This window comes from Dromaius novaehollandiae, chromosome 10 (assembly GCF_036370855.1).
Source record: "Dromaius novaehollandiae isolate bDroNov1 chromosome 10, bDroNov1.hap1, whole genome shotgun sequence".
Lineage (NCBI taxonomy): Eukaryota > Metazoa > Chordata > Aves > Casuariiformes > Dromaiidae > Dromaius > Dromaius novaehollandiae.
Window position 1 is genome coordinate 21,325,654 of NC_088107.1, and position 27,206 is coordinate 21,352,859.

The 27,206-nt window shown below is 40.0% G+C and overlaps 1 protein-coding gene across 1 annotated transcript; it reads left to right on the top strand.

Moving 5' to 3' along the window:
- The first annotated feature begins 621 nt into the window (after positions 1–621).
- IREB2 (iron responsive element binding protein 2) lies at positions 622–26,368 on the top strand. Its single transcript, XM_064517544.1, has 22 exons — positions 622–772; positions 1,833–1,922; positions 4,762–4,927; positions 6,133–6,270; positions 8,339–8,560; positions 9,796–9,865; positions 11,042–11,225; positions 11,749–11,888; positions 12,673–12,844; positions 14,256–14,356; positions 14,791–14,907; positions 16,071–16,230; positions 17,085–17,220; positions 17,931–18,015; positions 18,644–18,800; positions 19,112–19,236; positions 19,541–19,645; positions 19,894–20,036; positions 21,207–21,354; positions 21,443–21,565; positions 22,221–22,406; positions 23,015–26,368. The coding sequence occupies exons 1-22, from the start codon at positions 754–756 to the stop codon at positions 23,123–23,125; spliced, it is 2,898 nt and encodes a 965-aa protein (XP_064373614.1). The 5' UTR covers positions 622–753; the 3' UTR covers positions 23,126–26,368.
- Positions 26,369–27,206: the final 838 nt, after the last annotated feature.

Below are 27,206 nucleotides of genomic sequence, written 5' to 3' on the forward strand. Positions count from 1 at the left end.
CCATCAGTACGTCAAGTCACTCAGCCACAACGCCGGGACGCAGGGGCCAGCGCAGGGCAGGCTGGAGGCGGGCAAGGGGGCCGTGAGGCGGCTGGGGGCCGGCTGCTCGCAGCCACCCTTTCGGGAGCCCTTCCCAGCTTCCAGCCAGGGAAAGAAGAAACCACAATTCGAAAGCAAGAAAAGCGAATAAAGCGCGGAATGAAAATGGACTCCCGGAGAAAACCTAACAGCAGGTCCGCGACTCCGGCCGGCGCAGGGCCAGGCCGGGCAGTGCGGCAGGGCACACGCAGCCTACCACCGGTGCCCGGGCACGGCGCGAGGCGGCAGCGCGGCCGCTAACGGCCCCAACGGCCGCCCGGCGCCACCATCCGGCCCTTCGCCCCGCCCCCGCGTCACGTGGGGCAAACGCACCCCGCGGCACCCGCCAATAGGCGGCGCCCACGGCCACGCTCGCGCCGGGGCCCAAGGGCTCCCCCGAAGGGCGGCTCCGCCCCCGCCGCGCTCGTCATCGGGCCCGGGAGTATCGCGAGAGCGGCCGGGCCTCCCCGCCTCCCCGCTCACTCACTTCCGCGCCCCTCCCTCCGCCGGGTCTCGCGAGAGCACAGGCGCCTTCCCGTCCGCTCCTCGCGCCGCCTCTCGCGGGGGCCGCGGGGGCGGGGCGGGGCGCCGGGCGCGGGTCTCGCGAGAGGTGGCGGCGGCTCCGCCCGCGCCCCCCGCTCCCCCTCCCCAGTGGAGCTAATATGGTCGCCGGCGATGGACCCTGCCAGGCCAGGTCAGTGGCAGCGCGGCCCGCCGCCGCCGCGGGGCTCCGGCCGCGGCGCTCGCGCTCCGGGGCCGCCGCCGCCCGGCTAGCGGGACCGCGCGGCGCTGGGCCCGGCCTCGCCCCTCAGCCGGGGTGGGCGGCGGAGCGCGGAGCGGGCCCGGCCCGAGCGCGACGGCGCCCCCCCCCCCCCCCCCGCCCCCGGGGGCCGCCCGCGGCGGGGGGAAGGGCAGAGCGGGGCGGCCGCGGCCCGTTACCGGCCCCGGCCCGGCCCCGCTTTGTTCCGGGGCGGCCGCCGCGCCGGGCCCGGCCCGCCCGTTATTCCTGGCGGCCGCGGGCGGCCCTGCCGCCGTCCCCGCGCGGCGCCGGCCTGGGGCGAGCGGCCCCGCCGCTTGGGGCGGCGCTCGGTGCGCGGCGCACAAAGGGCCGCGGCGGGGGCCGGAGGGCCCCGCGGGGGCGGCGCGAGCGCTGCCGCCTCTGCCCCGGCTCGTAGCCCCGGCCGTAGGTCCTGTAACTTCCCGGGCGCGGTGGTCTTCGGGCCTCGTGTTACTGATGTTATTGGCAGCGTCCGTTCAATCCGCTAGCGTTTACACGAAAATCCCCTTTTTGTGAACTCCTTCTGCCTTACAGAAAGTTAACTGCCCTCCCCTCCTAATCCCTGTTACCAGGCTTATTTTTGTCTCTTGCTTGCTTGTCGTTATCCTGGCATTTAATGCTTTATTTTTATACTACATTACAACCTGTGTTCCTCATCTGGGTTGGTAACGCACCATTTGTCCTGTTTTGTAGATGGTAAAGTGAAACAGTAAAGGTCAAATTTGTATTTAGGCTTCTAGCTGTGCAAATAGATGTGTCTGCTATTATACTTTTAAAAAATCATGGAAGGCACACATCTGTATCATGAGGTGCCTTAATCCACTTAGGAACCTTTCTGTATTCGATTTAGTTGTAGTCCTATAAGAAAATTATTTTTGGTAAAATCAGAAATTAAAATCTGGTCTTATGAGTCCTTTATCAGTGCTGGAACCTTCTGTTCTTTTGTATCAATAACTTATTTATTTTTTCCCCCCAGGAATCCCTTACCAGTCCATAATTGAAGCATTAGGAAACTATCCGCAAAAGAAGTTCTACAATGTCTCAAAGCTTGGAGGCACCAAATATGGTAATGAAACTTCTTACCAGTTGGTAATTAGCTTGGTACCATTAGTGAACATGTACCCCTTATTCCTGTAACATATAAGGGGGTACAGTCATGAGTGCAAGAATTCTTAATAGGTGCATTTGAATGCATATGATTTTCCAATCTGTTATTGCTGTATGAAGTTGAATAATATCAGCTTCAATTTGGGAGGTGGGGGATGAAAAGAGTATTTCTTGTAGCTTGTTAGAGGGAGATTCGGGGAGGTGTTACTGGAGTTCTAGGCAATGCTCCAAATCAGGGTAATCTCTTTTGGAAACAATGAACTCACAGAAAACTGCTAAATGGCACTTTAAATATAGATCTTACTATCATTTTTTATTGCTTCTTGGTATCCAAGTTTCACCTTATTAGTAACTTCAGAGAGTGGATAGCTGTATGCACTGGAGCGTAGCTTCTGTTGCTACTGCAGCTGCTGCAGAAGGATGAGTTTTTCTGGTGTACGGACCATTGCTTAATCTCTGTGTATCCTTCCTGGCTATTTCCAGGAAGAAGCAGCAGAGTGGCAGTAACAAAACCACTCAGTCCTGCTGCAGCTTTGGGGGGGTCTTGTTGACAGTAGTAGAAATTGAAATGGAATACAGTATTTTTCTGTCCAGATGTGCTGTAAAGCTTCAGGCAGCAGCAGAAAGTGCTAAAGATATTCAAAGAAGGACTATGAAAATAGAATAGCCTAGGAGTCTCAGCAAACTTCTGTACAAAAGTTTGTAGCCTCATTGTCCACATATTAGCAAGATATTAATATGAAATAAAATTGAAGCGGAGTGTAGGACAACATTGGTAAGAAACCCAGCATCTGGAGTTGCTCATTGCATTGTTGCTAGAACATTAATTTGGGGTCTTGCCTGTTTGCCCTCTATCTGGGGGCTTCTGACTGTACTCTGACAATAAGTGCCTGTTTAGGATAATCACAATTCTAATGTAAATGTTAATTGACTTATTTGCCAATTTGCTAGGGAGAATCTGGTTTTCTAGTGTTTAAAATTATCTTCAGTGATGGGGAAAATCGTAGCTAGAAGGACCTCAGAAATGTCAGGATCACTTAGGGTGGAAGGGACCTCCGGAGGTCTGGTCCAGGCTGCCCTCAAGGCTAGTGAGGCCTTTCCCCTTGAGATTCCACAGCGCCCCTGGGCCCCCGCTCCAGTGCGTAAGCGCCTGCGTGGTGAGCGTCTTCCTTATGCCCTGCCGCGGTGTCCCTTGCTGCAACTGGTGGCTGTCTTCTGTCCTTCCTCTGCGCACTTCTGAGAACAGTCTGGCTTCACCTTCTCCGCAGATCTCTTAGGCTGAGGAAGACTAGAGTTCGTCCTCCCCCACTCAGCTTCGGATGAGCACACCCAGTTCCCTCAGCCGTGCCAGTATGTTGGGTGCTGCAGCCCTATAACCGTCTCTGGAGAGTGCCCAGCGAAGGGCTCCCTGCCTTTTGAGATCTTCCGTATCGTGGGGGGCCAAAACTGCACACACGGGATTGCAGATGCAACCTTGTGAGCCCCTAACAGAGGGGAATAATCCCTTCCCATACCCGATGGCTGCCAAGCAGCCCACTGTGCAGTCAGCCTTCATCACTGCAAGGGTGCCCTGCCATGGTATTGCTAATCCAAGAAAACAAAACAGTTTTGTTCTGGTAATTTAGATGTTAAATAAAGTGAGTTGTCACATTACAGCAAATTTGGACCTGTTTTTAATGATACCTCTATATTTTGAGTGACTTGTCCAGCTACACAGTAATTGATAATATCTGGCAAAAATGCCTGATGAGAACAGAGTCAGAAAATTCTGCATTAATAGTGTGTAGACAAACTTGTGGGCTAGGTTAAAACCAGCAAATCTTTTTTCTTTGCTTTTTTTCTTTCCCCTCGCAAAAACAAGTTGCTTAATTGTTTAAACCTCTTCATCTAGCTAACATTTCTCACTGTTGTTGTAATGTCATTTGCCTACTTGAATTATGCAGAAAAGAATGATATATGGGGAGAATGTGAATTAATCTTGATGTTATTTTCAGTCAATAATGACTTGTTCTTTCTCTTTCTTCTTTTTTCACTGTTGTTTCTACGTCCCTAAATTTTCCCATCTGTGAAAGCTGTCTTTAGTCTGTACCTTAACCCAGATCAATAACAAAGTAACTGAAGTTGCATTTAGTGAAATGCTCTTGTTTATATTTTATGAAATATATTTTAAGTTTAGAGCACAAGTCAAATAGTTCCTGGTCTTCATATCACTGTTCATATGAAAGTAGAAAAAGATATTCTGTTATTAATTGCTTTTGGTTTAGTGTCTCAAGTGATTGCATGGTAAAATCTGCACTGCGAAGAATACTTTTGGAATATACCAATTGTTACTGCATTTCACCTATTCCATCTGGTCAGTAATCCCAGCTCTGGATTCCTTGCCTCTCTGTCCTGCCAGCATAGCATGCCTTCCTAAATGTCACCGTCTTGATAGAACACAGTCAAGCCATTGGCTTCTTCCATTCAAACCCCATATGAAAACTCATCTTCTGCAGTGTGTACATTATGCAGCTCGCTCTTCCGTACGGTATAATGAAGATCAAAACCAGAAGCAACTGAACAAGCAGGCTCCTGTAGCTCTGATTCTTCCCATCCCCAGTTCACACTTGTTTACCGTTTGCCCCTTCACTTCCTCTCTGCTATTTATGACTAAATTGTACCCACACAAATAGATTTGTTTGCTGAAAGCTCTGAAAATTGCTGGAGTAGAACTCTTTAGAAATGTGAGACTGTAAAATTTTAAGTATGTAGGCTGGAGGTGTTGCACTAATTAAGTCAGTTACTTTGCCTTGCCCTAGATACTCTGCCTTATTCCATACGAGTGTTGTTTGAATCCAGCGTCCGTAACTGCGATGGCTTCTTAGTGAAAGAAACAGATGCTATGAACATTTTAGACTGGAAAACAAAGCAGAATAATGTTGAAGTGCCCTTCTGTCCTGCCAGAGTTGTTCTTCAAGATTTTACGTAAGTGGTGTGCGTGTCTGCCAAAAGTTCTGAAATAATCTGTGTAAACTCACTGAGGAGTATGAATGATACTTTGGCCTGAGAATAAATAGGACCTAGCCTTTTGATATGGAAGTATCTCTTTTTCTTAATACAGACTTGTGCACTGCTTCTGCTATCCAGTAAAAGTATTGTGATACTTGCATGTCCTGCAAGAATAGGAGTTGCTCCACAGAGTACCCTGGCTTTAGTGCAGGTTGGTGAGGGTGAAGGTGTCAGCCTACAAGGAATGTTTTACGGGATAAGAGCCAAAACACAAATGGAAGTGGTGACATTTTGATTGTAGCCAAATGGCTGGTGGTTCATTGAAATATATGGAGTTCCTACTTGAGATAACTGAAGATTAAATATTGCGTGCTCCAAAAGTATACATACTGCCATTGAAACTGTGAATAATGCATTTATTAAAAAGAAAGCTTTTAGGATATTATTTTTTTTATTTGAATATGGAATAGCTAAAAGGGCAAACCTTCAGCAACTTGCGATTTTAAATTTAGGATGTCTTGCTGACTCATTGACTATATGTTTATCAAGAAGCTGGAGAAGTAAAAAAAGGAATTAAGATAGCAAAACAGTAACTTCTGCTCTGCAAACAAAATCAGGAAAATTTTATATAGTATTTGAGTTATGAGAGCGTTATTCTCACCTCAGTTTTGTACTTTAGGTACACTTATAACTGTAAGAGTATTTAATTCTGTAAAAATGCTTTGTGCTTCTGAAATGACTGGTTCTGTAAGAGTCATGATATATTGCAAGGTATTAAAATGTATAGCACAAATGTTTGTTCACATAGCAAGTTTGTATCATAAAGGTAATAAGTATCTAGAAATTAGTGTTATAATAAAGTATTGTCACATGTCAGAAGCATAGCAAGACGAAAGAGCAGCGTAATTCTGTTCTTCAGGGTGTTCCTGTATTTTGCTTGGTACATTACCTTAAAGCATGCTGTGGCCTGTTATGAATGAATACCTACTCCATTAACTTTTAAAAAATATATTTCAAGCTCTTTAAAATTTACAGAATAAAATATTAGGGTTTTATTTTCTGAAATAGAACTCAGATAGGTAGATCTAGGTTTAGATTTAAAAATAAGCTTGTATATTTAGCTTTATTTTAGCAAGTTAATGTCTTATGGTACTGTACTATTTGTTTTTTTTCCCTGTTAGTGGAATTCCTGCGATGGTGGATTTTGCTGCCATGAGGGAAGCGGTGAGAAATGCTGGAGGAGATCCTGTGAAAGTCAATCCTGCCTGCCCAACTGATCTCACTGTTGACCATTCTCTGCAGATTGATTTCAGCAAATGGTGATGTACCTTATTTTTGAGCTGTATGTTTTTGGCTGATGCAAGGGGTTTGATTCTGAAGTATGAATTCAGTCCAGCCTTAGTACCACCCATGCTCAATAATACCTGAAACTAGACCTGATGGTCTAAGGTCCTCTTAACCTCTTCGTGCAGTCAGTATACCAATCCGTTAAAGGGAGCTGCACGCTGTAAATGAGCGTGTGCCTGAAAGAGGTCTTCTGGATAAAATTGCCCCTCTTGGAGGAGGGCAGGAATGCTTGTCAGGGGCTATGGATCAAGCTGACTGACAACACAGGTTCTGGGCAAAGACTACTGAAATAACTGAATCTGGCATGGTTTCCAGAAAATAGTGTGTCTTAAGAGAATGAGGCAGAAGGTAGTTGGTTTTTAATTTTGCCTTGCCCTGTTTTTACTGTTAATGTTCAGCAAATTTTTATTGTAAATATAACTGCCTTGTCAGAGCTCTGGAGGAAGTGGCTGGCAATCCTATCGGACCTGTGGAAAGACTGTAATTTCAGCCCATAGCTTATGGCTGTGATTTGGTGTAGACCTGGATTTTGCTACCGATGAAAGAGACTGTGTAGATATGTGGAGAGGGCAGTGTACTTGTAGGAGTCTGGAAGTGTCAGGGGTTGGAAAACTGACAGCCTAGCTCTCCTTTTCTGAGAGGCAGTGGTGTGGCGAAAGCAGCCTGGGGTTGCCTGGTGCCAGACACATGTAACACAGCCTTCAGGAGAGGAAAAACTTGCATTTGATTCAATGTTTGCCTAATTTGTCTAAGTAAATAATGCAACTCCTTCCCCCTGCTTCGCACCATGGAGACTTCCAAAATGGTGCAGAATTGTGTAAATTGCTTGAATTCTCTAGGAATTTTAGAAGTTCAGAGAAAAAGCCTGTGGTAAAACAGGCATGGGTATGAATTCTATTTCTATAGACCTTCCAAATATGCACATTATTTCAGTTTTGTTAGCTTAGAAGAATGAAAAGCAAGAAGGTCGAAATTCGTTGGATTGATCTGTGTTGTTTCAGTTCTGTGAACTGTCCGTTCTTGTGTTTGGAGGGACAGCTGATTCAATTGCAATTAGGCTAGCCTAATATTATCAGAAAGACCAACTGCTGGCAAGAGGTCTCAACATGCTGCTTTTAAATGATAAATCCGGTTCCTGTAGTTTTGCATTTGGAAAGCCTATAGCATCTCAGCAGCTGCTGGCATATGATAAGAACACCTTCACTACAGGATGGTTTGTGCTGCTTTTATATAGCTTCCATCTCCTGCTGATCAGAGGCTCACGGACTGAATTTGGATTTAGGCAAGGTATCCTCTGAACCTGTGCAGTATCCTGCAATCATACAACTATCTTTACTTTTTACTAAAGCAGAAGAAAGCAGTGCCTTTAATGACAAATCAATGATTTAGTAAATATTAAGAGGTTAGAAGTCGCGCATTTTTCACAACAAGCTTGCTTTCTTCTCATGGGAAGACCAAATATAGCATGAATAGAGAGTAGCATGTTATATGGACTTGAAAAAAGGCTTTTTTTATTATCTATCGTATGTCTGTGTGGTTTGAATAGCATATAAAATTTATCTGAGCCTTTAAGAATTTTATCAAAAGCCTAATTAAATGTCAGAGTTGTGCTGCTTTCCTCGAGGAAGCTTCATTTGTAGTCATTCCTCCATGGATTGAACAAAACGTGCACAGCACTGCCTTAGAGAAGAAGAAACAACATGTTTGGCCAGTTTATCACTTGGATGAGGCTCTTCGTACAGCTTAAAAGTTAAAGCCCTGAGTTCAGCCCTAGCCATATTGCTTATAAAGAGCTCCAGTCTATTGTGAACAAATTGAAGGAATTATTTGTCATGTTAATCTCTTAGACAACTCAGGACAGTTCATTTAAATATCTTAGATTTCCATGATACATTAGTTAATTAAGCATATCCAGTGAGAGTTTACTTTGCTTCAAGATTGTAATAAAATGGCTTATTTTTTAGGTAATATTTAATAGTCCATTAAAGGGATTGCAAAAATAAAACTGATGTCTGAATTATTCTTCTGTTAATGTTACAGTGCAATACAGAATGCTCCAAATCCGGGAGGTGGTGATTCACAGAAGCCAATGGCAAAGCTGTCTCCACTTAAAGCACAGCCTCGGAAGTTACCCTGCAGGGGTCAAACAGGTTGCAAGGGGCCGTGTAGCGCTGGAGACTCGAGTCGCAACTCAGGACAATTTTCTGCACAGATTGAGAACACGCCTATCCTGTGTCCTTTTCATCTTCAGCCGGTGCCTGAGTATGAGTGTTTCATTTTTATTAATTATGTGCTCCCTTTTCTCTTGTTAAGCACTACCTGTGACAGTTTTCAGATGCAACTCTTCTAAACATCCCTCTGTACTTGTCTTCACATATGCCGGAGACAGGTTTTAGCATCTAGAAGGATGTCTGATGCAGTAGATTTGAATTAGTCTACGCTAAATATTTTTTGAAAAGAAGTACTTCAGTAAACACAGTGCAGATGGTCATTGGTCTGACTCATGGCTGTCATTTCAAATTGAATTTGGAGATTTCCCTCACTTCCTTACAAGGACAACAAAGCTTGGGAGTAATCCTCTGTCAATTACAAAGTAAACCTCAGTGAAGCATTGGTTTAGGGCTAAAAGTAAATCTTAGTCTTCATGTGGGAGCTTTGCAGAAGTTTCCAACTTTTCCAGATGATCTAGGAAATAGCCTATGCATAGTCTGCCAGGTTCTAGGTAGTGTCTCAGTCCTTCTGTAAAAACACACCTCTAGGACCCTGAGAAGGACCTTTTCCCTTCCTATTATAAAATAAGTGTGTCCCCTTCCTTGTCCACCCTCTCAAAGCAGAGGTTATTCATTTTAAATGATCAGGGGATTACTCCTTCATAATGAAAATCAGTATTTCAATAAATAATGCTTATAAAAGATTTGTTTTAAGAGACTACTGATGAGTACTTGTGAATAAAAAATGAGGCTTGGAGGAAAAAATACAGGAGTGGAGGATAGTTACAATTGTCTTAATGTTCTACTCAGCTACTAAAGGACTACAATTGAACATGGAAGGATTTTTTTTATATATACTTTATATATACTTATATATTTTATATATATTTTATAAATACTGGACATGTTGGTTCTTTGCAAGGACTGAATTTCAAGGTGTGCAACCTGTAAGCATACTGATTGAAAAGATAACTTCCCTGTGTTGTAGTACTGGCTGGGAATAGTTCTTTTGTAGTGGGTGTATTTGAGATGATTTGTTTTAGGTGAGCTATACCTAGAATAAACCTGTTCATCATGCACAGCCCAGACAAAATCAGTTATTTTTCCATTGTTTAGAGAAAGTTTCCTGCAAGGGAGGAATTATCTTTGCTCTAACAACAATAACTAACTTCAGACTTGGCAAATGGCAGGCTTAAATGAGTCTTTCATCAAACAACCAAAAATAACTTGTTCTTGTGTAATTTGAAACAAGTTTTGGCGTTGTTTGTAAACTTGGTATCTTCCTAGGCCTGAGACAGTATTGAAAAATCAAGAGATGGAATTTGGCAGAAATAGAGAGAGGCTTCAGTTTTTTAAGGTATGTCTGTGTACCTGTGGGCTTTGTATTGTGTTTTTGGTTGTTTAATATTATGTTCTGTTTGTCTGCCAGTGTTCATGTGTTTAAATTAAATGTAATCATTCTGGAAGTGTCAGACTTTCAAATCTGAATTTCCTATGTGAACAGAAAATTGGCTAATAACATGGGTTTTGGCTTTAAATTTAAGAATAGGATATTATGTTGTTAGGCAAGCAGAGGGCCTAAACCTGGATGTTGCTTAAGGGGGAGAGAATACCTTTTGTAACTCTAATTTAAAAAAAATATATATACTATTTGATTCAGTTCTTGTCAGTGTAAAGACCAGGGGACAAAGTAGATACTTAAGAAGCGTTAGTACTTAGGAGGTCTTTTCAGTGAGTTTCTGGGTAAAAGGTCTGTTTATCCATACTTTTGTTACAAATCTTACTGAAGTTAGTGTTGAACAGAAGCCAGCATTAAGACACTGCTGCTCTCAAACTAGGTGACAGGGCTGGTAGAGTTGTTTTTAGTGCAAGTCTTGTGTGGTGAAGGTCAGTTTCTTTTGTTGCTAGCCAGAGACTTGCGACACTGGTGTCTGATCCTGATCCGCAGAGGTAGCACAGTTCAGGAATCCAGTGCAATGAACCGTGTATCTGTGTACAGGTAGACTAGGAGATCTTTCTGTAAGATGCAAATTAGGTTTTGCATTATTCAAGAGGGAAACCGCTAAACTAAACATTTTGTTACCACTTTCCATGTGAACTTTTCTCAAATCTAACATTTGAGTTTGCATTCGGCAAGACATTTTTCTAAATTGCATCTTCAGCCTCATCCAGAGATGTAAAATGTATTGTGAATTTTGTTATGTATGCTTAGTTGCTGTTGTCTAAATACTCGTCTTTGTTCCTCAAATATAAGTTGTTTGGATTGGAAGGTAACACATTTGTGCAGACCTGCTTTTGAAAGGTAGATATGAATTATTGATTCAGCCTTCAAGAGGAATTGAGTAAATGGTTTTGTTAATGATCAAAAATGTATAGACTCCAAGTGTATCATGTAGCTCTGTTTCACAAATGAATGAAAGCCACTTAAGTATTGTTGTGTTGCATATTTGTTATGTTCTAAAAAAAAATACATCTTTGAAGAAATCCAACCTATTATAATTATTATTTTTTTCTCATTTTGGAAAAACTACAGTGGAGTTCAAAGGTTTTCAAGAATATTTCTATAATTCCACCTGAAACTGGAATGGCACACCAAGTTAACTTGGAATATTTGTCAAGAGTTGTTTTTGAAGTTAAAGATTTCCTATATCCAGATAGTGTGGTTGGCACAGATTCTCATACAACCATGGTAAATGGCTTGGGTATCTTGGGCTGGGGTAAGTATACTAAGTGTAACTTGATAATAACACTTTGAAAGGCATGTTAAAATTATTGAGAAATACTTTCTTCCCACAGGATATTTCTATCAAGCATAACAAATTCTGTCTTGAATTATTCTTCAGAATGTTTTTTCCTCTAAATGTAACCTCAACTAACGCTTCTTGCCATCAAGAAACTGCTTTTTATAATTTAAAGAGAAAACAGCCAAAAAGCAATTCATATTTAAATGGGCACTGTTTGTACATGGTGTGTAAAATTCACATTAAAGTTTCTTTCTTTACGAAAAGTCAATACTAGATATAAAGTATTTTCAGGTTAAGTTTGAAGTGTAACTACTTGAGTGGTAGTCTTGCTTGATTTTATTTTCTGGGTACATATGTTTAATAGAAAATATCTGCATTCCTTGCTGTAGCCTTTAAGCTTAATAGGAAGGATTCTGTTAGGTTTTAATGGGGATTTCAAAATACTAAGTGTCAGATACTTAAATTGATGACAAACAGCCGAATATTCTTCCTTCAGGTGTTGGAGGGATTGAAACAGAAGCAGTGATGCTGGGGATGCCGGTTACTCTCACGCTGCCTGAGGTCGTTGGGTGTGAACTGAACGGCACAGCCAGCCCGCTCGCCACGTCCATAGACATCGTTCTCAGCATTACGAAGGTGAGAGCTCAGCGCCTTGCCAGGCAACGCCAGTTCTGTAGTTTTGTTACAAGTTCTACTAGGGATGTTTGAGAGCTGAACTAAATACTGAGAGTATCTGGGGTATTCCTTTAATCGCAGTTATACAGAAAGATATTAATAAGCTCTAAACCCTTTTTATTTAAAAGTCCTCTAAGGGTTTTTACCCTATATGGTATATTCATAGTCTCTTCACTTTAAAAAAAAAAAAAAAAAAAAAAAAAAAAAAAAAACTCACAACACCTCTTCCTGTCCTGTGTTTTCCCTTCTCCCACTTACTGACAGCATGTGGGCTTTTTCTCTAGCTCCAGAACTTCTTCTGGATACTTTTTTTCCTAAAAAAAAAAAAAAAAAAAAAAAATTTCTGTAAGACCCTGGGCCTGGCTATGGTTATACACTTGAATAACTCTAGCATATCTTTTCTGAAGCCAGGGTTTTGCCACAGAGCTGCAGAAACGATCTCTGTTTCAGTAGGTGAAGAGCTAGTGTTAAAGCATTTAAGAGCTTTGATTGCTTTGAAAATATATTATTCTAGTTCTTTCTGACATGCTGTTTTAAGAAGCATCTATCATAGTGGTGTTCTTTATATCAACTTCCAGCCTAGATTTTAGAACCATGAACCTTTAGGGGTTTGTTTTTTGCAAACATGTGCCTTAAGGTTTCAGCTTTTTATCTTAAACTTTCATGACTTAAAGTTGCAGCAAACACTGCTTGCATTGTACCTCTTTACGTTCCAGATGTTAATGTCATGTGTTCTTTTAAACAGCAACTTAGGCAAGCTGATGTCGCTGGAAAATTTGTTGAGTTTTTTGGTAGTGGAGTTTCCCAGCTGTCTGTAGCAGACCGAACCACAATAGCAAATATGTGTCCTGAATATGGTGCTATTCTGAGCTTTTTCCCTGTTGATAATGTGACATTGAAGCACTTAAAGCATACAGGTAAGGGTGGAATTAAAACAATGTTTCGTTATGTTAGTGGCTTAGGTGCAATATATGTTTGCGTAAAACCTAATGATGCATCTTAAATGGTGATTTTTTTTCTGCAGAGTGCTGACTTGGGACTAATGTGTAAAATCCACTGTACAATAATAAGCTATATCATGGGATCTACTTTGCTACAGTTTTTACCTTGTAGAATCTCAGGCACCTGAGTAATACCCACCACAGAAATTGTACAATACCTATTTACTGTTGGCTAATGTTGTGGGACACTTAATATGTGGTGTTTGGGTCAGAGTTGTTTACCTGATTTATTAGCATGGATAATTCCTTGTTTTGTTTCCATGTATTCCATGTATTTAACTTAGGCCATAATTTTTATACATGGACGCTGACATGTGAAGAGCTGACTTGCCCTTAAGTCTGCATCCAGTCTGGTTCGTTTGTCTGATTCCTAGTGTATTAACATTATATTATTTTTGCCCAATTTATACTTTCAAAAACAAGGACTCCGGATGTTGAAAAATATATATGAAGCTCTAGAAGAGAAGTGCAAGAAAATTCTCCTATTTTGAGAAGTATATGCAATAGCAGTCTTCTGGATACAAAATGAACCCCCACTTTTGTTGTCTTGGTCACCTGCAAGCTCCCTACAAAAATAAAAACCAATCTTCTAGAGTGTTTATGAGAAATAAGTGAAACTGCAAAATAAAGTACAACATGTTTCTGATTCCACTGCCCCCCCCCCGTGATTTTTTTCCTTGAAAGAAGATTAATTCACTGACGTGTTAAGCTAAGGTAGAAAGATATTCGTTCTTATCAAACTAGAACAAATACAGAAAACCACAAGGTAACAAACAAAGACTCCAAAAAAGTCCATATGTATTAGTAAGCCAGTCTGGAACTAACGTCGGTCATTTTAAATGCGTGTTAAACGCTTTTGATAACAAACATGTTTGCTCCGGTCAGTGCAGAGCAAGCAAAACCGATTTTTCTAGTGGTAGTCAGTAGTATTGACTATTGTCAACTAAACATGATCGGTATTAACTGAGTGAGTCTTAATAGAGGAAAAACTTAATGAACTTGAAGGACAAATCTGCTAATTTAATTATGCTAGAGTTGAAGCAGCTTACTTTGTTCCTTAATATAAGAAGGAAACTTAAGTTGATTTTTTTGTTTAAACAAATGAACAAAAACATGAGTCACATGTTGTAATTCACGTATCCTTCCTGAATAGCTCCTGGAGTATTTGGCATGGAAATGGTTTGCCTTGAAAAACAAGGACTCTGGATATTCAAGGATAATTTTATATGCTTGAAACAGTCCTAACTTCTGAGAGTTTGGCAGGGGAGGGGTGTGTGTGTTTGTTTTCTAGCATGACTATTCTCATGTTTGAAAATGTCGTCTTTAGGTTTCGACAAGGTCAAGCTTGAGGTCATGGAAGCATATCTTAAAGCTGTGAAGTTATTTAGAAATGATGAAAGTTCTTCCGGAGAACCTGAGTATTCCCAGGTATGTTTGGAATGACTTGTTTTTGCATATATTTGAATCTTTTAACAAGTAACTGCTGTGGATTAACAATTTGGTATCCCACTGTACTTTTCGTTGCCTTAATAAGCTTACATTTATTAACTCACGGTTTTGAGAAGCAGAGTATGCCTGCAAACCATAGTGTGGGGGTGGAAGGAAATGCTCATATCTGTTAACAAATACTGACTTCCTAGTCCTTGCAGATGTCCAGGTAAGTCTTATGTGGATGGCAGATAATGTTAAAACACTTGAGCGAGATCAATAGCCCTCTATAATGAGCAATCTTAAAATGTAAGCCCTGAGTTCTAATGTCTTGCAATATCTAGTTTTTACACAAAACAGGGTGTAGATGTCTCAAAAGAGCATATTAAATATAGTTAGGCTGTGATTCATAATGTATCTTTCTTTTTTTGTAGATAGTGCAAATTAGTCTAAGTTCTATAATTCCGTATGTCAGTGGCCCCAAGAGGTCCCAAGACAGAGTGGCTGTTAATAACATGAAAAGTGATTTCGAAGCCTGCTTAAATGAAAAGGTTTGTACAACTAAAGTACTCTTCAAAAGGTACTTCCTGTAATTTGCATGGATGAATGTACTGTTACTTACTCTTTGCATACCTGCTGAGCCCTCATTATTATTTTATGAACAGATAATCTGAAGGTATTCTTGTCTTGCTTGACAAGTGTCCCTAGAATAGTAGCTGGTAAGTTGTAGATATTTGTTATGAACGTGAACTTCAAAAATACTTAATTTCATAGTTTAGATCAAAAATGTTCTAGAGAGGAAAATCTTAAATTTGAGTAGTAAATAGTGTAAGCTTGGGGAAAGGTTTATCATATTCAGAATTTTTAAACCAGCTGAATTTTGCTTAATTTCCCAAACAGAATTAGAATTAAAAACAAAAAAACCCTCAACTTGCTGTATGTTAAGGGAGATCTAGAAAGACTTGAGATTTGAAACTGATCAGTGTTCTGGCTTCTTCACTCTTCTTTCATCAGTCTTAGCAAGTTAATTGCTTGCAGCTTGGCTTGACTTCATAGAGGAAATGCTTTCACTCAGAAGCCCGTGTTTCTATTGTTTGCTATATAGGAATACATCTTCATCCTTTAAGGTTGGGGACTGGCAACAATATTAGCAGAAACAGTTTCAGCATAGACACTATTCTGTGTAAGTCTGTCTGCTGGGTTTAGCACTTCTGGCTTTAATGAGGTATATAATACAGAATGATCAGTTGTGGAGGAGTTAGAAACCATAATTGATCATGGATGATTGAGTGCTGAAGAGCTGGAGGATGTGAAATCTTAACGGACCAGGTCTGCTTTTAGTTATAATCCTCTTCCAATTAAAATCTTGAGTATGCTTCTAATTCAGACGCAAGTATTGTATAAAATTAGACGTGTGCTGATATGGAATTATTTTTTCATGTATAGTAGGAAACAAGAGCGGGGACTGATCATGCTCCGACTGGCAATTGTTCACAATTATTGCAGAGTTGTTAATGTAATTATGAAGGAGAGAGGGTGAGATCATTCTGCATCTGTGGGGAGTGAGGCCTGAACTGAAGGCTTTTTCTAAATCTGTTTATGGTTTGATAATGGAACAGCTGATTGTATCCTAAAATAAGGGCTTACTTGGTCTTGCTGTGATGTCATATTCTGTACAGCATAATAACTGCTAACATGTATTTTTATCATCTAGTCTGGTGTTAAAGGGTTTCAGATTGCAGCTGAGAAACAGAATGACGTTGTGCCTGTTCAGTATGAAGGAAATGAGTACAAGCTATCTCATGGCTGTATTGTCATTGCTGCAGTAATCAGCTGTACAAACAACTGTAACCCATCTGTCATGCTTGCTGCAGGTATGTTGTGACTGATGAGAACCAACTTGATCTTAATATTGCTCCTGTATTTACACAGCCTTTACCTCCAGCCTTGTAGGTTCTCTGTATTGACTTGAGCTGAAAGTTAACTGTGAATGTATTTTAACGCTAATCTTGTTACATGTTCTGCAGAATGTACTGTGCCAAAGTAACTTGATAATGTAATCTCAGAGCTTGTGTCATAAGGCAGAATTAATGACAGTAGTTCCAAAATATTTATATTTGGTAGTATTTCAAAAGGTAACCTGATTGGGACTACTTTCAGATGAATGCACATATTGACACACTTGTTGCAGGAGATGGACTTTAGCTTTGACTCAGTCCTAAATGACCTCTGGATGGCAGCTTGAACTGGACAGTCAGCAGCGGAATTTGGAAATCAAGCCCAGATTGCGATTGACTGCTCTCAGCTTTAACTGCTAGTTCTGTGTGCCCTTCGCAGGCTGCATACAATTTTCCTGGAAGAGTTAATCCTCTCTCAGACCTTGCTCTCTTCTTTAGAGGTCCCCTGTGGCCCACATAAGCTTCCCTCTAAGGCTGTGGTTTCCATCAGTATAAGAATAAATGATGCTGCACTGACTTGTCGGTTAGAAAGTGGAAAATAAACTTTTCTTATGGAAAAGAAAACGGGCATCTGTGTGGTAAGAATGGTAACATAGACCTGACTCATACTGTTACGAGTTAGGTAACTTTATTCAGACAGGTAGTTGCTTTAATAATTAATAATAGAAGTAGAGGACAAGTAAAATTTCAAGCTTAAATTTACTAAGGTGGCATCATACAGATATTCTTCTAAGGGAGATCCAAAACATAACCTGTCTTACTTTTTACAGGACTTCTGGCCAAAAAAGCTGTTGAAGCTGGCCTAGCGGTTAAGCCCTACATAAGAACAAGTTTATCACCAGGTAGTGGAATGGTTACACATTACCTCAGTTCAAGTGGAGTATTACCATACCTCAGTAAACTTGGGTAAGTTTTGACTCCTTCATTTGTTGTTTAAGGGGGAAAAAAAACCCAGTATATGTGGGTTTTATACAGGCTCATAAATATGGTTACTGTTCATGAGAGTTTGTCTGTTTCTTAAACTTATTAGTTTGTAATTTTGACTACTTGTTATCTTGATTTTTCTTTTACTGAGGTTTGCTTCCAGCTTACAATTTACATTGTGTAGATCACTACCTTTGAGCTCTGGTTTTCAGTAGTGGTCTGTTCATGGGTAAAAACCTTCACATGATGCGCATGTTTATATATTTCAAAGTGGAAGCTGAATATAAATTCTTCAGGACAATCCGTATTAGTCTCTTGCCATTACTGCCCTCATGGGGTGTGTAACATGTTTTTGGGTTCTCAGTAACAATAGTTAGATTAAGTTCATAATTCTGTAACAGTGCCCAGCTGTGCCCAGTTCCATGAAGAATGTTACTGTCTTTGCTTTGCCTTACTTTGGAAACTATAGTATCTTGAGATATTTTATTTGACTTATCTTGATTAATTTCAAAATTTATCTTGTAACATCCTGCTTGCGTCAGTGATATGCCCTGTCATTAGCTTCCTAAAATGCCTAATTACCAAATAAAACACTTCTTAGTGATTATTAATGAAGAAAATCTTCAAAAAGTTCTGTTAACAAGTTGTTCTTAATTATCTAATATGCTACTTAATTGGATTTTTCAATGTAGGTTTGAGGTGGTTGGTTATGGATGTTCAACCTGTGTTGGAAACACTGCTCCCTTGCCAGAAGCCATCAGGAATGCAATAAAACAGGTATAGCTCTAAGGCTTGGTGAATATTTAGATATAATATTAAAGCAGATTCTTACCCGGTTACGTGATCAATAGATACAGGAATCTGTGCAGAAGATGCTGTATTTTCGGTTTGGACTTCGCGTGATGTTTTTACACATCTGCTGCATATCAGATGGAGGTCATAGTAATTCGTTGCTGTGTTGAATAAATGTAATAAACAGTCTTTGTAGCATACAAATATTGTAAGATAAATGTAAAACTAATCATATGAAGGATGAAATGAGTAGATTTTGTATTATAAACGAGGAACAGGTTTTAAAGATCTATGTGCTTGACTGCTTTTAATGAGCAGTGTATAAATAGCTACAGCACTTTCTTCTGCGAGGTAGAAGCAACATGTAAGAAATAAGGAGTTCGCTGAAGTAACTAGAGGGCAACACGTCAGTGGTTGTTCAAGAGTGAAAAGGAGATGTGAGGAGGAGAAAGGGTAGTGGGAGAGAGCAGGAAACCCTTTAAATTGAAGAGAGTAAATATTTGAAGTGGAACATTAAAAGCACATCTGACTTTAGTCAACAAAAAATAGCCCAACCTGTTGAGGTACCAACAAATATTAATCTTTGGAAAATATATGTGGCTCTGCCTTTCAGGGTGATATCGTTGCCTGTGGAATATTGTCTGGAACCAAGAACTTTGAAGGGCGTCTCTGTGACTGTGTCCGTGCCAACTACCTTGCTTCTCCACCGTTAGTAGTTGCGTATGCTATAGCAGGCACTGTTAGAATAGACTTCGAGACTGAGCCTTTAGGTAATTATTTCTTTATATCTCACGTTTCAGAAGTGGGCTGACATGTTTGGCTTGCAATATCTACTGCCTTCTGCATCTAGGGCAGACCTAGAACACGTTTCTTCATGTGCACTTACGCATAAAAGAACAGTATATTTGAAGAGAAAGTCTCGTCATATTTGGTATTTCTAGCAGATGAAACAACATCCACTTAACTCCACTTAATGAGGTGTTTGGCATATCTGGTACCATCTGTGAGGAGTTTGAATATATGAAGTCCAATATAAATGTTTTTCTTCCAAATTACCATTATGTTTACAAATTTTATTCAGGTGTTGGCATTAACGGCAAAAGTATCTACTTACGAGATATTTGGCCAACCCGAAAAGAACTTCATACAGTGGAGGAAGAGTGTGTAATATCATCCATGTTTAAAGAATTGAAAGAAAAAATGGAGGTAAGAAAGGTCTTTTGTTTTAAATAATTTAAAGATTCAGTTTCATTTTAGCTTCCTAATATTTTTCTAGTTGAACGTGATTGGATAGTCATTTATTTCCAGTACTGTAAAGGAGGATTTAACTGAGATGGACACTTGTGTTAAATAGGGACTCTTATTTTAAAAAACAAAAACAACAACAAAAAAATCACCAGTAAGGTATCTTGTAGCATATAATAGAAATTCAGAGGAAAATCAATGGTAAGTCTGCTTTCAGAATGTGAAAAGATCATAAATTATTCTGTGGGTTTTTTTATTTTTGTAGAAAGGAAACAAACGATGGAATTTACTGGAAGCACCTGAGTCAACTTTATTCCCCTGGGATTTAAAATCTACTTACATCAGATGTCCTTCCTTTTTTGATAAACTTGTAAGTATTTTGGATCTACCCACCACACAAGATACACTACATTTAAGCAAAGGAAAAGCTATTCCAGTAAAGATGGGTTGTTCAATAAATTTGCTTAGCATTAATATTTCTCAATCTTTTACATACAGTTTGTATCACTGGAATGAGTGGAGCCTGTACAGCAATATGCCTTAATATATTACAGATACGTTTTATATCTCTACGAATCCTGGAGGAAGTGTGTGGGTTTTCTTTCTCCTTCCTTTTAGGCCAAAGAACCAGTTTCACCACACCCAATCGAAAATGCCCATGTCTTGCTCTATTTGGGAGATTCTGTAACTACAGATCACATATCCCCTGCTGGAAGCATTGCAAGGAGCAGTGCTGCTGCTAAGTATCTGACCAACAAAGGGTAAGGATTTTTTTGGGTATTTAACACTCGTGTTAAATACCTCTAATTATATCAGAGGATTGTTTTGCATGTCAAATAACTGATCATCACTGTTGCTTTTCTTTATAAATGCCTGTCTGCATCAACGGGCATACATGGTTAAAACAGAATAATAACTTACTGGGATATATAAGTAAGAATGTATCTTGAAGTCTCTGTCTAAGGTTACAACAAGCAACTGAGACCTCTTAAAGAGCTCATTCTGATGTTATAGTAATGTCTGCTGCCAAATATATGCCAAAGCAAAAATAACTTAATTACAAAGCAAATGAGTGATTTTTCTGTTAATATGAAGTTAGTCACTGTTATTGGCCTCGAGAACAATCAGGTAGATGAACAGAACAGATGAGAAGTTCCAGAAATATGTATCACTTGAAAAACAGGTGTTTTATAAATATGAATTTGGTGCTCTGGCTTACCTCTGTATCAGTCAGCATCCCCCAGTGGTAATGGGTACCTCTTACCTCTGCTCAAGTTCTGAGGACGCACAACATGACAAGCTGCTGAGTTCCTCAGTGTCATATCTCTGAACATTTTAGAAATTACATTGTTGTGTTATACTGTAAAAGGGGTGTGTATTATTACAGTATCAGTGGAGCGTGACAGAATAGCAGCCTCTGGTGTGGGCTCTGCTTATAAGGATTGCATTCAGTCAGAGTGAGTAGTGTTACAGGGAAGCAAGAATTCATGGGCCTCTACTCCCAAGACAGATGCTTGATGTATGAGTAAAGCTATCACTTTGGTGCAATGCTTATTAATAAATACCCTGGTAGAGGTGAGAGGATTAGTAAACGTGCTTCTCTTCCTAGACTGTTCGAGGTCAAAAGAGCTGTCATCCCATAATTCTCCTGCAAATGCCATACCCTTTCAATGATAATACTTTATAAAGAAGTCACAGAAAATGAATTTAAAATTGCAGCTTTGCTGATGAATGATCTAGCAATGATTTAAAGTTTTTTTTTTTTTTCATGGTTTAATATAATTACATTTGTTGGAAGATTAGTTCTCTACATCATGCAGTGAAAATCTAGTTATTTTGAGAGATACTGCAATAATTATCTAACAATCAAAATATTGTTTTAAAATTGGAGATTCTTTAAAACTGCTTCTTCCCTTTTGTCCCCATTGTAGACTCACGCCTCGTGAATTCAACTCTTATGGAGCTCGAAGAGGTAATGATGCTGTGATGACAAGAGGTACCTTTGCAAATATCAAGCTTCTGAATAAATTTATAGGAAAACCAGCTCCTAAAACAATTCACTTTCCATCAGGACAAACGGTAAAAATACGCTTATTTGTGTGGCTGCTCCAAAATTGTGATATGAATTTAGAACTTGCTCAAACTATTTTGCTTTGTTATTCCACAGCTAGATGTGTTTGAAGCAGCGGAGTTGTACCAGAAAGAAGGCATCCCTGTAATTATTTTGGCAGGAAAGAAGTATGGACTTGGTAGCTCAAGAGACTGGGCTGCAAAAGGGCCTTTTTTACTGGTACTGCTAGTTTGTTTTTTGTCTTCTGGAAATACTTCAGTGTTTAGTTTGGGCATAAATGTGTTTAGAAACTGTCCTCAATTTTGAATAGAATACTATGTTTTTTAAAGATGTACCTGTAGTTTCTTTGCTAGAATCTTCATAAAGTCAATGACTGGTCAGAAGAATAAACCTGAGTTTCAGAAATGTGTAACTTAACTTTGACTCTCAAACAGGAATTCCAGACTTTGAGAGAAATTAGATATTTATCTAGCGCTGGTTTCTGTTTAGTCTCTGTAGGGTGTTGAGCATCTAGTATTGGAGACTATATATCCAGATTCCACTACTGTTGAAAATATATTCAGAGTCAACCAATTACTCTCCTACAGTTTGGGAGTAATAGGAGTGACTAGATTCCATCTGGGATTTTCTGCCTGCTAATTACAGCCTTGTCCCTCTGCCTTCTAAACTTTTGTTTCATACTGTATGGTCCTACTCTGGCTTATCTGCTTTCTGTAAACGATGTTCCCTGCTTACTTACAGGGCTCATACAAAGTACCTGTTTTATTCTTCAGCTTGAATTGGAGGAGTTTGGGCATAAAATATAGTGTTTGAAGCTTTTGTTTCACTTTTTAAACTTACTGTACTGAAATATGAAAATTACTTGTTTCTGCAGGGTGTTAAAGCTGTTCTGGCTGAAAGCTATGAGAAGGTTCATAAAAGTCAATTGATTGGAATTGGCATAGCTCCACTTCAGTTTCTTCCTGGGGAAAATCCTACTACTTTGGGTCTCACTGGCAGAGAGCAGTTTTCTATATTGTTCCCTCAAGAGCTGTCACCAGGAATGACTTTGGATGTAAAGGTATCTTTGTAATATTTTTTTAAACTTCTCTATTGAACGTGCTGACAGTTGAAAGCAGAAAAATGTTAATAGCCTTTGAAAGGAAGCTCAGTCTTGTCTCAAGTTTGTCATGGGTATTGAAGCTTCCAAGAGAATATATTAACATCTTAGTTAATGTGCCTTCTTGCTACACAGCCTTTTATGCAACCTGCAATTCTTGACTGTATTTTCTGTGTGCACCCCCCACCCCCATACACACGCACTGTGTTAGGGTAGAATTGAATCTCTGCTCATTCAGGCTCTTAAAAGCAAGAATGCAACTGTTCAAGAGAGGCTTCAGCTTCCCATCCTTTTTGAATGAACTGTATGCCTGTAGTAGTATACTAGGGAAATAGTTCTGTCCTTCAACCTCCAGTAGGTGCATAGCACGCTCCCAGTGGACCCAAATTGTGTGCAGAAAAATAAGCTGTCATCCTGTCCCCAGCTATGTCTTTGTTCTGCAGTGGCAGATAAGCGGATTGAACTTGCTTGCCTTAGACGCAGTTTGTGGTTATAGTGCTAGCAGACCGTAAGCAAGGGAAAGTGAAGGTAAAACTCTTAATTGGTCTCTTTTTGCTTTTATTTTGAAGACAAGCACTGGAAAAGTATTCAGCGCGATTGCCTTGTTTGAAAATGATATGGAGATAACTTTATACAAATATGGTGGAAGTCTAAACTTTGTGGCTCGAAGATTCTTATAGTAGCTACTGACTCTGTGGGTACCTTGCATAACTGGTGATTCTGAAAATGCCTTGTGTGAACCCAGGAATCTGTACTGTGGAACTGCGAACAGTCCTAGTGTGCTCAAAGTTACTTCGTCCATGGATGTAAAAGATTGTGAATCCTTGTAACTGCAACAAGATCCTTCCTGATTTTAAATAATATTCTAATGGTGCTATTAAACATTGCTAAAATCAACATGTGTGTTGTGGCAGAGAGCTGTAAGTATGGAGGGGATGTTTTATCAGACCATTTTGTAAATAAATTATGCGAAATTTGAAACTGATTGTGCTGAAGATTATTATGTAAGAAGATTTTCTGCAGTTGTTTCCACTTAGTTTTTGCACCTGTAAATCTGTGTACTGCTGTTTGTTGGTTTAAGGGTAGCAGATGGTATGGAATGTTAAAGGCCAAACTAACATTTTTTGGCATCCAGAGCTTAAGAGATCTTCAGTTTTGAATTTATTGTTCTTTAAATTGTGGGCTGAACGAAAGGGGATCCATGTGAGGCCAATGGTGTCATGTATCATAGACCATGACTGACTTACCTATATTATGGGGTTATATGTTCCATCTGGGTGCAGATTTAACACTGCTCACATTATGAGATATTGTGTGCTAGAAGTATGAAGTTTTCATGGGCAACATCTCTGAATCTTTTAAAAAAAAAACAAAAAAAAAAACAAAAAAACCTGCAATAAACTTTTTCATGCAGATTAAGTGTGGCTCCCCAGCTTTTTGGCAAGCTAGTGTGCTTCAATTGAAAAGCTTGCAGCTAATTTAAGGGGTGCAGTTTGTCCTTTTTATGACATCAGCTTTTGCTGAACTGGTTGTAGTATTGTTAACTGAAGTACTTCCCTTAGTATTTTAATCTTATACAATCTTTAAAAACGCATATTTGAACTGTTTTAATTCCTCTGCTTTAAATATGGCCTGTATCTACTTTACTTGTAAAATGTTAAATAGCTGAGGTAGCCATATTGCCTTTTAATACTTTTTAATGTGCTGTTATTTACAGCTCGTCTGCAGAAGTGACAGATTCCCCTGTTAAGTTCCCAGAAATCTGAACAAATCTCGTTCTTATGCCATTGCAATTGCTATAAATTCAACTGTCGGCACATTCACAAGAAAAAACACTATTTCCTATTTAATATTAATGGAAGATGCACAGTTTCTGAAAGAAAAGAGCTGTTTTACAACTTAACTAAACATTTATAGCTTCTAATCTGTTCAAGTGACTCTTGACTGATAGCTTCAGGTCACTATTTCTGTGCTGCTATAACTTGAACAGCTTCATTTTAAAATACGGCTTGCGGTTACGTAGAGATTAATTTCTTTTGGAGGAGAAAACTGCAATAACTCACCTATAAATTGACAAGATTTTGCTTTAGTATTTTTGTTCTTGATAAGCGTTAACTTAAATATCGCAGCTTTCAAGAGGACTCTATTGTCTTTGCTACATATGCTTTAAACTTACACCAGATACTAAGCAGTTGGTTTGCAAACTAACATAGCGGAATACCATTCAGATCTTTTAAGTAGTATGTTTCTGATGTTTCTTAAAACTGACATAAGTATATTCTAAAATATTAATTTGGGGGACAGTTCAAATGTCATATGAATTTGATTTCATTGGCATAGCTTTGTGGTTTATCTTTAATCTTTACTGGGGGGGGGGAAACCTCCTTAGTTTCAAATTCTGTATAATCTGTTCCTGTATTTCACTAGTTTTGCTGTGCTTTTCTTTTAGTCAAGATACAAGCCATTCCAGTGACTCATAACACTGATATGGGTAATAAATTAATGCATTTTTTTAGTATTATATTCAACTGATTGAGTTTCTGTTCTGTGGTACACTTTTGCTTATTTTTTTGAGTTACTGATGAGCAGATTTTTTTCTAGCATAAGTGTCTAATACTTTTTCCAGCTTGAAAGTATATATTCTTGACATAGTTCAAGAAAATGCATGTTTGTTATTGGGGAGCAAATAGGATTTCTTAGTGCTGACGCATTATGATGCTTCATACAGATGATAAATTAAAATACTGCTACATGGCTATTTAAAACTTTTGTGTAACTGCTAACGCTTGAGTGGAACACAGCCTCCCCCCTCTCTCGTGCAATAACACATTTGTTGCTTCAGAAGGAGATAGTGATCCAAGCCATGTCAAGGTAAACCAGTATTGTGAAATTAAGTGCAATTTAAAAGGACATGACTTATCCACAAGTTATTGCCAATAATTAAAGCTAGTCAGCTCCGTTAAGAGGCGTGACAGTTTCATTACCATAGTGACTTTCTGCTGCACTCCTATGCCTTAAAATCCATGAAAGACAGCTCGAAGCGCAGCTGCTGCGTTAAAGCTCGATTCCTCCTATTGCGCTGCAGCGGGTCCACCCCTAAGCCTGCGGGAGTGAGCTGGAGCTCCCTGGCTTGCGTAGGCTGGCTCAAACCCGCCAGATCCCCAAGGCTGAAGGGTGGCGGATGCTGAGAGAAACAGCACTGCTGATGTCCCCATCTCTTGCTTTTCACACGGCAGCGAGCTGCCGATGAAGCTAACCCTTGCCTGATGCTCCGTGGGTGACGTGCCTGCCCCTCTCCCCTCGTGCTGCAGCGAGCGCTGCAAGCCCAGCTCAGTAACGCGGTGGTGGCAGAGAGACGCGTAACTTTGAACACACTGCTAGGATCCTACTAGCTTAAGATCAAAAAGAGTGAAGTCTGCTTCCCAGCGGTGGCAGGACGCAAAACACTTGGAGGACTGCTGTGATCACACAACCCGTTGTGCAATTAGACCTCTTTCTAGTATCTTAAAGCATAGGAGGAAGTGCTCCTTTTTGAGAAGTGACTCGGTGTGTTAGATGTATTTAACCTAGTATTCTCTCTCCAGTTTGATTTGGAGAAGAATCTATCCCAATTTTTCTAAATGTTTTCTCTCCTTTCACCCCTCCTTCCCCCACCCTACCCCCCCCCCCCCAGGCTACAAAGGTTTGGGGTAGTGTTGATGTTTATAAATTTTACACCTAAGTATAAGGACATGAAACAATGTATATTAATCATATTTAAGAAACTGCAAATCAATGTCTGCTGTTTAAAGCCAACAAAACAGTGTAAGTTTTAAGTTCAATAAGTATTGTATAGATATATCTTAAGAGTTCAATTGCTGACAACTGTGCATAAAATGTTACTGATGTTGTAAATTATTTTTAATAAAGAAAATTGTATCACAGCTCCTGTATGCTACCATCTATTTTGAACAGATTGTATGGAATAAATTTAAAATGGCACCATAATTGTATGTGTAAAAAGGGCAGGGTAAATGAGGAGAGGGTATCATCAGGCAGCAGCTCGGCTTTCCCCTTAGGAGCGCCTCGCATCCGGGTTCCAAAGCAAGTTCTGATCGGTCTGGAAGGAGGTTTCCTGTGCTCGCTGGGCTAAGTTTAGCTCCGTCTGTGCAAAGATGGATGGTGCCCTCCAGCTAGTGGTCTGGAGAGCAAACCAATTTTCATAGAACTAATTATATCAAATGCCTTCTGAACAACTTAAATTTTTTTCTTCAGGAAAATATCTACTTTCATGTATAATCTAAATCAAATCATATATTAAAGCAGGCTGTGAACCAAAGTTACAGCTGTGGCATGTAAAGCTTACAAATATCACAAGATTTTCGGGAGTAATTTGGGAGTATCTGTCACTGACCCATTTTGGAGACTCACTTTCAGCAGCTGTGTTGTTGGACTGACATTCAACCCTGAGATGCTCAATTATTCAAGCCTTTTCTTTCCTAGAGGCAACAGTAAGAGGCCAGAGTGCGTCAGTCTTCACAAATGTGCAGTGCAGGGGGGCGAAGCCCAGGAGTCCAGAGGTCTAGTGTTGCTGCCACTGTCTGGAAACTAAATGCAAGACTAACTTGTCTAGACAAGTTATAGATCTGCAAAACACATCATAATTTGCTTAATTAGTGAGAGAATTAGTGTATTCTGATTTTTCTGTATCCTGAGGTGGGTCTCGGGCACGAGCATAGCAAGAAAATGCCTTCCTACTGTGCCACTCCTGATGCAGTGACC